The following is a 16680-nucleotide window of genomic DNA, read 5'->3' as shown; positions in this document are numbered from 1 at the left end:
AACTAATTTGTTGTGTAATGTCACTAATACCGTCTCCTGTAATCCATTCTTAATTTGCAAACAACAGTTTTATGTAATAATGCCACTATTCCAAAGGCAATGTATTATGATCTCATCTGTCAAAAAAATCAAATATGATTTTTATCCTTGCAAAAAGGAACGTGGAATTAACCAGTTGCGTAAAGTTTCCTTGTTTGATAAGTTATCATTTTACTGTGATGTAATTCTCATTCTAAGGAGCATGAACAATGTTTTATGGGTTTGTGTTATTTTCAGCTAAAAAAATTCTCTAAATAGGAAATGAAAAGTTTTGTAGCAAGAATTCTAATGATAGTGTTGGATCACAGAACTCCGTGGCCATCCATGGATAATTTGAGTTTATTGGCAAATTTTACTTAATTTTTAATTCTAATCACCTCACGTAAGCATGTAACTGTGAAGTGATTAACAATTCTGATATTGTCAGAATATACAGTCAGGCTGCTGGACCTATGAAAATTATAAGTTTTACTTCATGGGAAGGGCTGGCCCCTTCTCTACAATCAGAGAATAAATCTTTATCAAATAAGACTTAACATAAAGATACAACACAACACACACAGGACCCCTGCATCAATTTTCTTTAATCACCTTTTTACTTTTCTTCACTGTGACATGCTGTACAGGTTCATCTCCTTTCTTCCTTTTCCTCTTCATGTTCTGCTCAGGTGGATCTTGACTCATTTCCTTGGACCTGTCTAAAACACATAAGAGGCAGATAATTTGAAACTTACTCACCATTTTCAAAAAATAGTCGTAGGGTTTGAGTGTCTCCCTGAATAATTTAGATCAGTGTCGAGAGTTGCAATAAGAGGGTTTCTTTTTACCCCTTTCTCTTGCTATTTCATCAGAGTTTCATGTCACTAAATGGGTCTAGGGGGCACTTCTGCCACAGCACTGAGATGGTGATAATCAAAGTCACAAATCACATTCTCTAGGATTGTGAATGAATTACCACTTTTTGCTTTTTCTTGATTTATCTGCAGTTGTTCATATAGTCAACTGTATCCTCCTCCTTTAATGTCTATCAGCAAATGCCCAACTGTATCTTACTGCTTTTTTTGGCTCCACTGTTACTGATCCCAAAAGAGCGAGAGCTTCCCTTCCTGCTTTCTCATCATTACCCCCGAGGTTCTGCACCTTTCCAACCTTTGGCCTCTCATCCATATAACGGTCCTGGCAAAGTCATCTCAAGGCTGTGCATGTACATTTACAACAAGTACTGTGCATCTTTTTGCCCTCTTCTTCTCCCTCCTACCTCTACCTTTGCGTCATCAGTCTGCTTGTTAAACATGCATTCCTGAATAAGTTGCAATTTCCTCCAAAGCAAATGTTGTGAGAACCAAAGATGTTGTCTTGTCTTCTATTCAGACACACCATTTCTTTAGCTCAAGTTGCAGCCCACTCCCCAACCACTGTGCCTAATTCATGCTGGTAAATTGCAACCTTGATGCTCTATTCGACACCAATTTAAATCTCTACCCTTGTATCTTCTCCATCACAAAGATCAATTCTTGTCTGAATACGCTCTCCTTTGAAATATCTTGAAACATTTATCTTTGCTGAAGGCACTATATAAATGGAGATTGTTAGGGTGAAAGCATAAAGACCCGCTAACAGACGACAAAGTTACTAAATGTGCTTCCTCGTGTAACCTAAAGAATAAATCTTCATACTTAATTCCACTCCCGCTAACACACATCAATTTCTAAAAACAATGCAATTTTTTTGTCCAACTGCTGGTAATGTTGAACCAAATGCAAGAAGTTTTATCTCTCTTTTGCTAAAAGCATTCTGCTGCATTAAGGTGCTTTCCCTGTGGTCTTAGCAAAGAATAAACAAAACTCATCATGGCCACAAAGATGAATTAAACATATCTGTGGCTTTTATATCTAGTTGCAATGATTGCTGTACAAAATGTTTGCTGTACAAAATGTTTTTAAATCCTTACTAACTTTCATTGTGGATTCCAATATAATGGAATGCCTGTACTAAGTGAAGCAGTTACATTCCCTGAGGCAAGTATCAGAGAACAAACCCACTAGTCTGGTCAAATGTGTCTCCTGGCATGGCATCGAAAACTGAATGTTACCTCCAAATCTTATTTCCTGTTACTTCATTTCTGTTATTTGTTGAGAGTCTCATTATACTGACTGGGAAAATAATCTCCAGGCACGGGGTATGTACATAAAGTCACAAAGACTACACTATTTACAGTACTTTCAAACATGATAGACTTCAAACAAAAAAACACATTGAACCTGTAATTATTCCAAAAATATATCTCAAATAGAACTTTAGCTCATTAATAGTTGGAGCCAAGCATAATACACTCAATTACTGAAACTCAAACTAACTTAATTTGATATTATTTCACAATTACCTTCACTTTCCTATATTTTCCTATGGGAGCTATTTGTTACCATTCCTTTTCCTTCAGCTTACAGAATGGAATGATCTGACCTACTACTCTCTTGACAGTCTAACAGGATGTGTACGTGTAGTGGGGCAAGGTAACTAAGCCAGTTTATTTCCCTTCTTCCACAAATAAAATATCCTTTTAATAATTCACTGTATCTGTGTCTCTTTTAGTTTAGTTTGGTAGTAGTTTGGAGATATATTCAGTGATCACAAAATATATACAATACATTTGGAAGAAAGAAGCTTACAATCTGATCCTTGTACGAAAAATATCTTACAAATCTGACCAATGAAGTCTTCATGCTGGGATTTATTTTGCTGTATTGTATGTCACAGAGGCATTATCACAACCAACTCACAACGCTGTTGTCAATACTTTTGCAACAAAAGCCTTTTAAATAGAAATGCCACGTGAAAATTGTAACAAATGATACTGATACCAATATCTAAATGCCCATTGTAGTTTCATTTTACAATGAAACGCACAGACCATATTTTCAGAAGTCAGCTTTGTGGAGCTTAAATACATTTTGGAAGTTTCAACACAAAAAGATTGCAATGTCAAGGTTAATCTAAGGTTGCAATTGAAGTGGAAGTTCTGAAAAAAATGATAAACAGGATACAGAAACATTAGAACAGGAGTAGGCTATTTAGCCCTAAGCCTGTTCCATCATTAAATGAGATCATTTTGCCCTTCTTAATAATGCAGAGATTCTAAAATATAATTAAATTTCATGTGTTACGAATCAGCATCAATATCCAATATCCTTTTGGGAAGGAAACTGCCATCCTTACCCAGTCTGGCCTACATACGACTCCAAACCCACAGCAATTTGGTTGACTCTTAAATGCCCTCTGGGCATTTAGGGATGGGCAATAAATGCGATGCTCTCATCCCGTTAATGAATAAAAAAAACTAACATGATATACCTGCTACGTATGACCCAACTGTACTGATTAAAGTTACAAATAGTTTAGGTTAATGGAAAACATTAATTTACCAATTTTATTTCGTATTTGTTACTGAGTTATGGGTGTAATTAATTAGACTAGCATTTATTGTTCATCCTTAATTGTGCTCAAGGTCGTAGACTTGAACCGCAGTAGACCATGCTGCGTGGATACACCATTAAGTGCTTTTAGGAAGTTCAACATTTTGACTGAATGACAATAAACGAACATTCACAGTGGTAACAAAGTGTGAGGCTGGATGAACACATCAGGCCAAGCAGCATCTCAGGAGCACAAATGCTGAGGTTTCAGGCCTAGACCCTTCATCAGAGAGGGGGATGGGGAGAGGGTTCTGCAATAAATAGGGAGAGAGGGGGAGGCAGATCGAAGATGGAGAGAAAAGAAGATAGGTGGAGAGGAGAGTATGGGTGGGGAGGTAGGGAGGGGATAGGTCAGTCCGGGGAGGATGGGCAGGTCAAGGAGGTGGGATGAGGTTAGTAGTGGGAAATGGAGGTGTGGCTTGAGGTGGGAGGAGGGGATAGGTGAGAGGAAGAACAGGTTAGGGAGGCGGGGACAAGCTGGGCTGGTTTTGTGATGCCGTGGGGGGAGGGGGTGAGCTGGGCTGGTTTTGGGATGCAGTGGGGGGAGGGGGAGATTTTGAAGCTGGTGAAGTCCACATTGATACCACTGGGCTGTAGCGTTCCCAAGCCAAATATGAATTGCTGTTCCTGCAACCTTCGGGTGGCATCATTGTGGCACTGCAGAAGGCCCATGATGGACATGTCGTCTAAGGAATGGGAGGGGGAGTTAAAATGGGTTGCGACTGGGAGGTGCAGTTGTTTATTGCGAAAGAAGCGGAGGTCTTCTGCAAAACGGTCCCCAAGCCTCTGCTTGGTTTCCCCAATGTAGAGGATGCCACACCGGGTACAGTGGATACAGTATACTACATTGGCAGATGTGCAGGTGAACATCTGCTTAATATGGAAAGTCATCTTGGGGCCTGGGATGGGGGTGAGGGAGGATGTGGGGGGAAAGTGTAGCACTTCCTGTGGTTGCAGGGGAAGGTGCTGGGTGTGGTGGGGTTGGAGGGGAGTGGTATATGGTTTGGAGAAAGCTTGAAGGTAATGGTGTTTTCATGGGTCAAATTTGTAGTGGATTGAGCTACTTGGGCCTTGGCAATATATGTGGCAGGAAACAGTGACTAGTGCATTGAGGCTCATCTCGACCTCAAAATAACCTCACTCTCTCTTTTGTACTTTCCACGAGCAGCATGGTGAGATTCTCAATGGGGAGTGACGAGATCCAACTGTCTGCCATACTGATCATTAAATGCCCTATCAACTCACATTGTTAATATTCAGACTCCAATCTTAACAAACTTGTCAAATAAGTTAGATGTCGGGAGAACTCAACAAGGAAGCCAGAGTGTATACCTGACAGATTTAGCTCACCACTTGCTCTGAATAACCTCCATGTTGAACACTGGGCAACAAATTAACAAGACATGATTCATGTGCACCAGCTGGACATGGACATTGGCACCCAGCATCTGGCAATACATAATGACCATTGTGGTACCTCTCTGATACACTCTGGCAGGCTGCTTACATGGCACAGAATTACATTGCAGGTCACACTAGCAATCAGCAGCAAACAGATGCAGCACAAAGACTTTGTGCAGGGACAGACACCCAGCTCAAGGATTGGACCAAGTTGCATCTCAGGCCTGCTCACATGGCACTTACGCATATTGAGCCTATCAACATGCAAGCACCATCCAAGCCAAGCCTTGCCTTGTTGGTGCTTCAGCCAGAGATAAAGGCTTTCATTACTGTTCTTTTAATGGCTGTTTCGTGCAGATATGCCCCGATTGCACTCACTTCCATCCTCTTCCATTGAGCAGAAGATATAAAGGTTTTAATACATACATGAACAGATTCAAGAACAGCTTCATCCCTGCTATTATCAGACTTTTGAACAGATCTCTCAAATATTAATTCTGATCTCTCTTTCTCTCCGCACCTTCTCTGTCACTATAACACTGTATTCTGCTCTCTGTTCTGCCCTCTGATGTACTTTGAATGGTAACAGACTATGTGCAGACCATGAAAACAACACTTTCACTGTATCTGGATATATGTGACAATAATAAATCAAATCAAATGAAAAGTGCCCTGACAGGCCGGCTAGAACAATGCCCGAGGTAGAAGGAGTAATAGTTAATTTGACGGCTGAAAGTGCGGCATCTAGGTTTCCTATACACTGAGACATTGCACCAACAAAAACTTGAAGCAGCCATTTGCAAAGCGCAGCTTTATGGGATTAGCAATTGTTGCATTGCCCATTTCACACATTCAAACTGAGGGTGCTTAGAGGTCAGACATTGGTCAGAGGCAATTTTCTATTTGCCATTGGTACTTGCAAGTTAAACCCGAGCATCTTAGTAAGTTTGAAGTTAGCAGCGATGGAGATTTGGCCAGTTGCTCCAGTATACTTTTAACCTTTGAGATCGTACATACTGTTGCTAAATACACCTGGTGGTGGAGTGAGTGAATCTTCAAGGTAGTGGAAAGTGTCGTGTTTGTAACAAGGTCAGCCAGGTGGGCCTCATAGAATATGAGTTCCCTGACTGGGACTGTAAACCTGATCCAATCAGGTAGCCCTGCCTGACAGATATAAACAGGAGTGTCAGAGGTTCTGTTCACTCTGAGAGCTGGTTCTGATGGAGCTGAAAGAGTAACTTGGTGACTGGATACCTATCTTGTGGAATTATTTCAGTGACGACAACAGAAAAGCAAGTATCTGAAGAAATTTGATTGCAACAGTCATCTTTGAGTTGGGGTAAGCATTTCTGGCATCATGCCAATATTTAGCAAGCTTGTTTTGTTTGATCCTGCCATTGAAGACTGGGCCCAGCATGTGGAAATAATGTGGTATTTTTTCCAGGTGAATGACATTGGGCAGGTGAAAAGCAATGAGTAATTCTCCTGACAGCTTGAGGATGTGTAACTTTTCCGATTATTAGGAGTCCAGCTTTCCCTGAGATACTAAAAGAGTTGACGGATTTAGTTAAGGAATACTACGATCCCAAGCCTCCTCTAATTCTGAGATGCTATGAGTTTTACTCGGCAATTCAAGAACCAGGGGAATCCATGTTGGGATTTTTGACTAGGTTAAGATAACTGACAGAGGCATGTGACTTTGGTTTAACCCTTCACGAGATGCTGAAAGACCATTTGGTATGTAGGATGTAGCTGTGCAAAAGCTCCTCATAGCTGAAGCCCAACTGGACTTCAAACAGGTAATAGAACTGGTTTTATCATTGGAAAATGCAGCAAGTGGAGCTTATATGTTGCATGGTATTCTGATGGATATCCTCGCCAGTCCGACTGACTTTGGGGAAACATCACCTGAGTAAAGGCATTTGCATAGCCTCACTGAGGACATTTCCTGAACAGAGGGACTCTTGATTAGCCCTCAGAAAAACCCCAAAACAAAACCAAGCCTTGGCCAAATAGTTAAAATTTTCTTCACGATCCAGGCCAGCAGGATGTTGTAGTTGCTGCTCGTATGCTGACTCAAGACAGCAAAAGAGTGCCACTAGACCTAAATTGAGTAAGCAAACTCAAAACCCAGTATCAAAGAGAATGCACACCCTGGAAAGTTCGCCTACATCTGGTTTGGAACAGTTAAATTGCATAACAATATCCAGAACCAATCTAAATAAATTCCTGGTGAAATGGTAATCTGGTTCTAACAGAGGTTAATATTGTCATGGCTGTTTCAGTGATCACAGAAACAGTCTTTCACAAACTCACAAATGGTGCAGGAGCAAAATGTGCCCAGCTCCTCGGCAACCTTTCCAAATGCTCCAGAACCCGTGGGTTTGTGCGGTCCATCGAGCATTGAAGATAACTCGGAGTCTGAGATGGACATGTTGAATGTCATCACCTTGACACCTTTACTGCCTGAAGGTGAGAATGCATTTCTTCCAAGATGCTCCAGGCGCAAGAGGTGAGTTACTGTGTGTTACATGCTGCCCATAACAGAGGCAGAGTTGGAGGTACCTGACCTAGTGCTAAAATGTTCCAGGAAGAGATTAAAAAAAAAGAACCAGCTAATGTCCTCAGACTCAGAGGGGGAGTGATGTCGTAATGTATGAGGTTGGTCAAGTGGACATCATGGAATATGAGTTTCCTGATTGGACCAGATTAACAGCCCCAATCAGGGAGCCCTGGCTGCCAGAAATAAACAGGAGTGTCAGAGGTTCCTTTCTTTCTAAGAGCTGGCTCTGAGGAAACTGGTGACTTGGTGATGGGATACCTGCCTCTGTGGAGTTATTTCAGAAAAAGGGTGTCATTTAAATGACAAACAATGATGGATACATGATCACCATTCCAGATATTTGACTGAATTCAAATTTCATGGGATTTGAAACCATGTTCCCAGAATATGGCTAGGGTTCTGGATTATTAGTCTACCGACATTACCACCATGCCTCCATGACTCCCCCAAACACCAGGTCTTGACAGAAATACTCCCAGTCAATAGTTCTATGATACCTCTGGCCATGTGCTGGTGCCATTTGCTTTCCGCATTAATGAAAATTTTAAGAGTTTATAGTCATTACATGATTTTGCCTGCAATGATTGAAATGAAACAGGCCATTATCTATGTAATAATTTCACTTTCTCATGTTTCTCACTCTCCTAATTTTCCATAGTAGAGAATATGTTGGTAAAGACAACAGAGCAATGTTGTACATTCTGCATCGATGGATAACATGTTTTGGATGGTTTATGGACAAAGGGCATCCATATTATAGAGTGTTAATGATAGGTTTGAATGATTTTAATCCACATAAAGTAAATAGCATTTTTAAAGAGAGGAAGTAACACTTTGCAGAGGATACCTATCGTATATAAATTCACAAACATCGAAAAATTATGTGGAGAAACCCAAACTGAGTAGTATGGGATAATTGCACCCAAATGCACAACAAACCGTTTTCAGCCTCGCACTCAGGGAATTAAAGACTGAACAAAGGGTCAAAGTTTACAACATGAGTCAGTACTGCCAATTTATGAACCCTGTGAGGCCGTATAGAAAAAGGAAACAGCAAACAGAATTTATGATCCCTTCCGGGAATCCAAATAGATGCTCTCAGGAACTAGAGGTTATTATTAAAAGCAACAACAGAGCATGTTGCAGGCCATAAACAAGATTCACAAGCCTGCTGGGCAACATATTATTTCAAGTTAGCTCTCCTTTCTCTTTGCAAATACTTTCTGTGACTGAGCTTTAAACCATTACCCAGTACATCTAAGGGTAAAAGTTGAATTGATTCAAAATGAATTATAGGGAGCAAGGGGAGGAGGAAAAAGACATGACATAAACTAAAAGGTGGAGGTCATATGAGCTAATGTCTCTCCAAACCCTAAAGTTCATTTTCGTTGTGTTTAAAGTAATCTATCAGTACAGACAATGTAGCTGAGCAATACACATAAAAATCAAATTTAACACCAGAAAGACACAAACCAGCTGTAATTAAATTTGCTCCAAATGGACCCTCTGAGATCTCAGTGCTGTTCTAATTATGGCTTTCTGAGCTGCCCCCAGTTTTCATTGCTCCACTGGTGGTGGCTGTCTGCTCAACTGCTTTGGTCCTAAATGCTGAAATCTCTCTCTGCTCCAAGTTTTCACTTTCAGGTTAAAACCAAACTACTAACAGTCTAATATCACCTTTAATGGCTCAGGATGAAATTTTGTTAGATTACTTAGCTGTGAAGCAGCACTGGGAATTTTATTATTTTAAAAATATTACATGAATACAAGTTGTTGTTACAATTTATTTCCAACATTTACATAGTGTGCTTAACAATACGAAACCTCTAAGGCGCATTACAAAACATTGCTTGACACAGAAACTGAAGCAGATACTAGGTCAGAATACGAAAAGCTTGGTGAAAAAGAGAGGTTTTAAGAAGTGCCATGAGGAGGAAAGCTAGGCAGAGAGGCAAAGAAATGTACAAGGGACATTCGAATGAAAACTTGCAGTCAAACCAGCACTTGGCCAGAAGCATTGCAATTTGTTGGACAGGACATGTCATTCCTATGTCTGAATCTAAACGATGGAAGCAACTGCTTTATTTGGAACTCAATTGTGGTAAGAGAATCCCAAGACAACAGCTGATAGATGTCCTCAAAGCATCCCAGAAGAGGTCAAATATATCTGCAACTTATGGAGACTCTAATTTGTGACTGACTGAAATGATGAATTCAAGTAGGTACCTAATCTAGCCTATAGGTGTGAGGCTGGAAAAGCACTGCAGGTCAGACAGCATCTAAGGAGCAGGAAAGTCAATGTTTTGGGCAGAAGCACTTCGTCAGCACTGGGGAGGGGAGGAGAGCCCAGAAATAATAGATGGAGGAGATTGCAGCTGGAAAAAGGTTAAGAGAAATAGTGATAGGTGTTTACAGGTAGAGGGTTATTGTGAGTGGTCTGTGGTAATGGTGGAGCAGATAGGTGAGTGGGAAGATAGACATGTTGAGTCAGGTTGGGAGGGGGAGGGCTGGACATGGAATAAGGTTGGTGGTGGAGGGATTTTGAAGCTGGTGAAATAAATGCTAAGGCCATTGGGCTGTAAGCTCCCAAAGTGAAATATCAGGTGTTGTTCCTCCAGTTTCCGTTTGGCCTCACTCTGACAGTGAAGGAGGCCAAGGATGGACACGTCATCAGGGGAGTGGGAGGAGGAATTAAAAGGCATGGCAACCGGAAGGTTGGAATGGTTGTTGTGTACACAGCGCAGTTCATGAACTGGTCACCCCCAAGTCTGCGTTTGTTCTTCCCCAATATAGAGGAGGCAAAGTCGGGAGCAATGGGTACAATAGTACAGGTTGGCTGAAGTGCAGGTGAATCTCAGATGTGGAAGGATTATTTGGGGCCTTGGACGGAGGTGAGAAGGGAGGTGTAGGGGCAGATGTTGTACCCCTTGCAGTTGCAGGGATTGGTACGGGGTATGGTGGAGAAATTAGTGGGGAGTGTAGAGCTGATTGAGTCAGGAATGAACAGTTCCCGGGGAAAGCGGATGGGGTGGGGAGGGAAATATCTTTTTGGTGGTGGGGTATGATTGTAGGTAGCAGAAATGTCGTCAGATGATGCATTGGATCCGGAGGTTGGTGGGGTCGTACATAAGCGCTGAGGGGACTCTATCCTTATTGCTATCGGGGGGAGGGGGCTGGAGGGCAGAAATGTAGGAAATGGAGGAGACGTGGTTGAGGGCATCCTTAATTACAGAGGAGGGGAAGTTACGATCCCTGAAGTAGACAGATATCTGGGACATCCTGGAATGGAATGCTTCATCCGGGGAGCAGATGAGGTGGAGTTGGAGGAATTTGGAGTATGGGATAGCATTTTTGTGGGAGGGTGTGTGAGAGGAGTTGTAGTCAAGGTAGTTGTAAGAGTCAGTGGGTTTGAAATGGATGTCAGCTGTGATTTGATTACCAGAGTTGGAAACAGAGAGGTCCAGGAATTGGAGGGAGGTGTCAGAAATAATCCAGGTGAAACTGGGGGCGGGACGAAGGTGTAGGTGAAGTTGATCAACTGTTTGAGCCCCTCGCGGGAGCACGAGGCAGTGCCAAAACAGTCATTAATATGGCAGAGGAAGAGGCAAGGGAAGGTACTATAGTTGCAGAAGAAGGGTTGTTCCACAAATCCTACAAAGAGGTAGGCATATCTTGGGCTTATGCAGGGTCCCATGGCCACCCCTTTGGTTTGTAGAAAGTGGCAGGAATTTAAGGAGAAATTGTTGAGAGTGAGGTTCAGTTCTATCAAGCAAATGAGAGTATCAGTGGAGGGGGGACTACAGGAAAGGAAGAAGCGGAGGGCTTTTAGGCCCTCCGTGTGAGGATACAGGTGTAAGAGGACTGTATGACTCTGGCTTCCAGCAGCTGCAGTCCTTATTGTCTGCAATAGTTTGAAAGGTGCAGAAACTGTATCCAGGTTATTAGAGGTACCACAGAAATCTCCAAACAGCCATTTATCTATGTAATTCAGCATCATACGCCCCACATGGAGCATGGTTGGCAGACTGCGCACTGGTACACTGATTGGCAATCTCAGAACCGATCAATCTGGTTGGAAGCAAGTCATTCTCAGTTCTTAGGGAATGTCTAAGAAAAGGTTAGTGAAAGGAGCTTAATTCAAGTAAAACCAAGGATAGTAGAGATTTGATTAGCTCAGATATACAAAGGGTATAAAGTGGGAGACCAGCAAGGAGTATATCAGCATAGTCAATTATAGCATTAATGAAGGCTTGGATACGGCTCTCAGTAGATTGAGCTGAGATAGTGTAGAGTCAGTTAAAGTCACTCAGGTGCAAATAGATGGCACAATATGAAACTGAAAGCTCAGTGGGAGTCAGTTTGATACATTAGCTGGATGGCTGGTTCCTAATGCAGAATGGCACCAGCACCATAGCTTGAATTCCCATATTGTCTGTGATCGCTATGAGGCCCCATGTTCTCAACCTCATTCAATGCATGTCGACACTCAGCTTAAACTTATCAATACTCATCTCTCTGACAACAAAGAAAACTATGGTCCTTTGGAGCTTTGGAAACTTTCACTTTCTTTACTTCAGAATCACATATGATACTGAGTTTGTGAACAGAGTGGCCTAATATCTGATTGCTGCCCGGGGGAGGGATGGAGTCAGTAGATAGGGAATGGAACTTGGGCAATGACAAAAAAAAATGGCTTCAATGTTGCAGCTAAAATCAACAACATTTGGAAATATTTTTGATCAGCTTATTAAACAGCTTCTATTGCCCTACAAAGAACTGATGAATTGGAATAGGTTGCCATTCAGGCAAAACATGCAGCAAAAGCTGCAAGGAGAGTAACTGCAATATTTGTTTTTATTCATTCATGTGATGTGGACATCAATGGTTAGGCCAACATGTATTGTACATTCCTAAGTGCCAGGGGGCAAGTGGTGGGCTACTCTCTTGAGTTACTGCAACTCCTGGGGTGTAGGGTCAACAAAAGTTTTGGTGGGATGGGACTTCTAGGGTTTTGACCCAATGAAGAAACATTGATGCAATTTAATGTCAGGACAGATTGGGGAGGGGTGTCTAATGCATCTGCTGCCCTCATGTTTCTAGGTGGTAGTGCTGTTGGTGTTTTATTGAAGTACATCTGCCAGATGGTGCACGCTGCTGCCATTGTATGTCAGTAGTGAACAGAACGAATGTTAGAAGTAGTGAATGGGGCAGCAATCAAATTGGCTGATTTATCTTGAATGGTGTCAAGTTTCTTGAGTGCTGTTGAAGCTGCACCCACCCAGGCAATTGCAGAGTATTCCATCATGTTCTGGACTTGTGCCTTGTAGATAATGGACAGGCACTTAGGAAACAAGGATTGAGTTATTCACTGCAATCAGCACTTAGAAAACAGTGGTAGAATCAGACACAGTTAGCATAGATTTACAAAAGATAAATCATGCTTGACACAACCACCGGAATTTGTCAAGGATATAAGTAAAAGATTTGATCAGGGGTAGCCAGTGGATGTGGTTTACTTGGGCCTTTGGAAGTTTTCGACAAAATCCCATTTAGGAGATTAGTGTACAAAATTAAAGGACATGGGATTGGAGGTAATGTAATGAGATGATAGAAAGTTGGTTTGCAGACAGGAAACAAAGAGTAGAAATAAATTGGTCTTTATCAGAATAGCAAGCAGTGACTAGTCAGGAATTGCAGGGATCGTTACTAAGAATCAGCTATTCATAATCTCAGAATTTGCCATAAAGCTGGGTGGAAGGGTGAGCTGTGCGGAGGGTGCAGAGATTTTGCAGTGTGATTTCAATAGGCTAAGTAAGTGGGCAAATACAATAAACGTAGATAAATGTGACACTAAATGTGAGTTTGGTAGCAAAAATAGGAAGGTACATTATTAGAGATAATGGGAACTGCAGATGCTGGAGAATCCAAGATAACAAAGTGTGGAGCTGGATGAACACAGCAGGCCAAGCAGCATCTCAGGAGCACAAAAGCTAACGTTTCGGGCCTAGACCCTTCATCAGAGCTTGATGGCCTGAAGAAGGGTCTAGGCCCGAAACGTCAGCTTTTGTGCTCCTGAGATGCTGCTTGGCCTGCTGTGTTCATCCAGCTCCACACTTTGTTATCAAGGTACATTATTATTTGAGTGGCTGCAAATTGAGATGGGGAATATTCAACAAGGTCTGGGTGACCTTATACACTAATCACTGAAAGTAAGCACAGAGGTGCAGCAGGGAATAAAGAAGGAAAACTGTATGTTGGCCTTCATAGTGGGAGGATTTGATCACAGGAAGAAGGGTGGCTCACTGCAATTATGCAGGGCTTTGATGAGGTCACATCTGGTATATTGTGTGTAGTTTTGATCTCCTTCTGAGGAAGGATTTTCTTGCTATGGGGGAGTGCAATGAAAGTTTACTAAATTGATTCTTATGGTGGTAGGACTAACACTGCAAAAAAATCAAGTCAGTTAGGACTGTTTTTATTGGAATTTATAAGAATTGTGGGGTGGGATGTGGATCTTGTAGAAGCCTACAAAATTCTAACAGGACTAGACGGGTGAGATGTAGGAAGGATGTTCCCAATGGTGGAGGAGTCCAGACCAGGCGTCATATTTTAAGGATAAGGAGTAAGCCTTTTAGGCCTGAGATAAGGTGAAATTTCTTCATCCAGAGAGTGGTCAGCCTGTAGAGTTCACTATCACCAAAAGTGGTGAGGCCAAAACATTTTGTTTTCAAGAAACAGGTACTTATAGCTCTGGTGGTTAAAGGGATCAAGCGATATGGTGGGGAAGGGCAGAAGTAGATATTGAGCTCGATGCTAAGCCATGATCAAATTGAATGATAGAGCAGGCTCGAGAGGTTGAATGGCCTACTCCTGTTCCTGTCTTCTATATTTCCTTATCTCTGACTTGTTCTTGGGGCTATGGTACTTATACAACTGGCCTATTTCTGGTCAACCCCCAGATTGTTGATAGTGGGGAAGTTATTGATGGTGATGCTATCAGATGGCAAAGGGCCATGGTTAGATTCTCTTTTAGTAGAGATAGTCATATTCATTCTATAAGTGCAAGAAGCTGTCAAGCACCTTTATCAGAAGAAGCCTGGAAGTTGTGTAAGTTTTGATGCAATAAGCACAAACTGTTTCAGCATCGGACTCATTGCAAATGGCGCTGAACATTGTGGAATCATCTGTGAACATTCCCACTTCCGACTTTACGATGAATGGAAGGTGATGGATGAAGCAGTTGAAGATGGTTGAGCTTAGAACGATATTCTGAGGAATTCCTGCAGTGATGGTCTGGGATTGAGATGATTGGCTTCCAATAAACCAGTGTTAGGCATGACTCCATCAAATGGAGAACTCCCCTGATTCCCAATTACTCCAGTTTAGCTGGGGTTCCTTGATACCCAATACAATCAAATGCTACCTTGATGTCAAGAGCAGTCACTCTCACCACACATCTGGAATTCAGCTCTTCTGGCCAGGTTTGGACCAAAACTGTAATGAGGTCAGGACCTGAGAGAGCCTAGGAGAATCCAAACTGTGTTTCAGTGAGCAGGTTAGTCCTTTGCAAGTGCTACTAAATGGTACTGTTGGCAATCATTCCAAAACTTTGCAGATGATGAAAGAAGATCAATAAAGAAATAATTGGCTAGATTGGATTTGATGTGCATTTTGTGCCCAGGACATACCTGGGAAGTTCTCCATGTTGTCGGGAAAATGCCAGTGATATAACAGTACTGGAACAGTTTGGCTGGGGATTCAGCTGATTCTGGAGCACATCCAATGCTGTAATGTTGTCAGGGCCCATAGCCTTTGCAGTGCAGACATCTTCAGCAGACATTTCTTGACAGAACATGGACTGAACTGAACTGGTTGAAGACTAAAATTGTATCAGTGATAATGGGAACTGCAGATGCTGGAGAATCCAAGATAATAAAACGTGAGGCTGGATGAACACAGCAGGCCCAGCAGCATCTCAGGAGCACAAAAGCTGACGTTTCGGGCCTAGACCCTTCATCAGAGAGGGGGATGGGGTGAGGGTTCTGGAATAAATAGGGAAAGAAAAGGGGAGGCGGACCGAAGATGGAGAGAAAAGAAGATAGGTGGAGAGGAGAGTATAGGTGGGGAGGTAGGGAGGGGATAGGTCAGTCCACGGAAGACGGACAGGTCAAGGAGGAAGAAGCGGAGGGCCTTGAGGCCATCTGCATGCGGAATACAGGTGTATAGGGACTGGACGTCCATGGTGAAAATGAGGTGTTGGGGGCCATGGAATTGGAAGTCCTGGAGGAGGTGGAGGGCGTGGGTGGTGTCACGGACGTAGGTAGGGAGGCCCTCCACTTCTTCCTGTCCCGCAGGCCCAACCAGTCCCCCTCCACCGACACCCTCATCTGCCTAGCCGAACTCGTCCTCACCCTCAACAACTTCTCTTTCGATTCCTCCCACTTCCGACAGACTAATGGGGTGGCCATGGGCACCCGCATGGGCCACAGCTATGCCTGCCTCTTTGTAGGTTAGGTGGAACAGTCCCTCTTCCGCACCTACACAGGCCCCAAACCCCACCTCTTCCTCCGTTACATTGATGACTGTATCGGCGCCGCCTCTTGCTCCCCAGAGGAGCTCGAACAGTTCATCCACTTCACCAACATCTTCCACCCCAACCTTCAGTTCACCTGGGCCATCTCCAGCACATCCCTCACCTTCCTGGACCTCTCAGTCTCCATCTCAGGCAACCAGCTTGTAACTGATGTCCATTTCAAGCCCACCGACTCCCACAGCTACCTAGAATACACCTCCTCCCACCCACCCTCTGGCAAAAATTCCATCCCCTTTTCCCAATTCCTCCGCCTCTGCCGCATCTGCTCCCACGATGAGGCATTCCACTCCCGCACATCCCAGATGTCCAAGTTCTTCAAGGACCGCAACTTCCCCCCCACAGTGGTCGAGAACGCCCTTGACTGCGTCTCCTGCATATCCCGCAACACATCCCTCACACCCCGCCCCCGCCACAACCACCCAAAGAGGATCCCCCTCGTTCTCACACACCATCCCACCAACCTCCGGATACAACGCATCATCCTCCGACACTTCCGCCATCTACAATCCGACCCCACCACCCAAGACATTTTTCCATCCCCACCCTTGTCTGCTTTCCAGAGAGACCACTCTCTCCGTGACTCCCTTGTTCGCTCCACACTGCCCTCCAAC

General features: G+C 43.1%; 1 protein-coding gene across 5 annotated transcripts in view; it reads right to left on the bottom strand.

The window, feature by feature from the left end:
• cmss1 (cms1 ribosomal small subunit homolog) overlaps window positions 1-16680 on the bottom strand; it is a 323071-nt gene that overhangs the window by 20157 nt on the left and 286234 nt on the right. For all 5 annotated transcript variants that reach the window (XM_059650229.1, XM_059650228.1, XM_059650230.1 and 2 more), the window contains one exon: window positions 631-737. In XM_059650229.1, the coding sequence (XP_059506212.1) occupies window positions 631-737 (107 nt within the window). The remainder of the gene's footprint in view (window positions 1-630; window positions 738-16680) is intronic.

This window comes from Stegostoma tigrinum, chromosome 12 (genome assembly GCF_030684315.1).
Source record: "Stegostoma tigrinum isolate sSteTig4 chromosome 12, sSteTig4.hap1, whole genome shotgun sequence".
NCBI classification, from domain to species: domain Eukaryota; kingdom Metazoa; phylum Chordata; class Chondrichthyes; order Orectolobiformes; family Stegostomatidae; genus Stegostoma; species Stegostoma tigrinum.
This window is presented reverse-complemented; position numbering and strand designations above follow the sequence as displayed.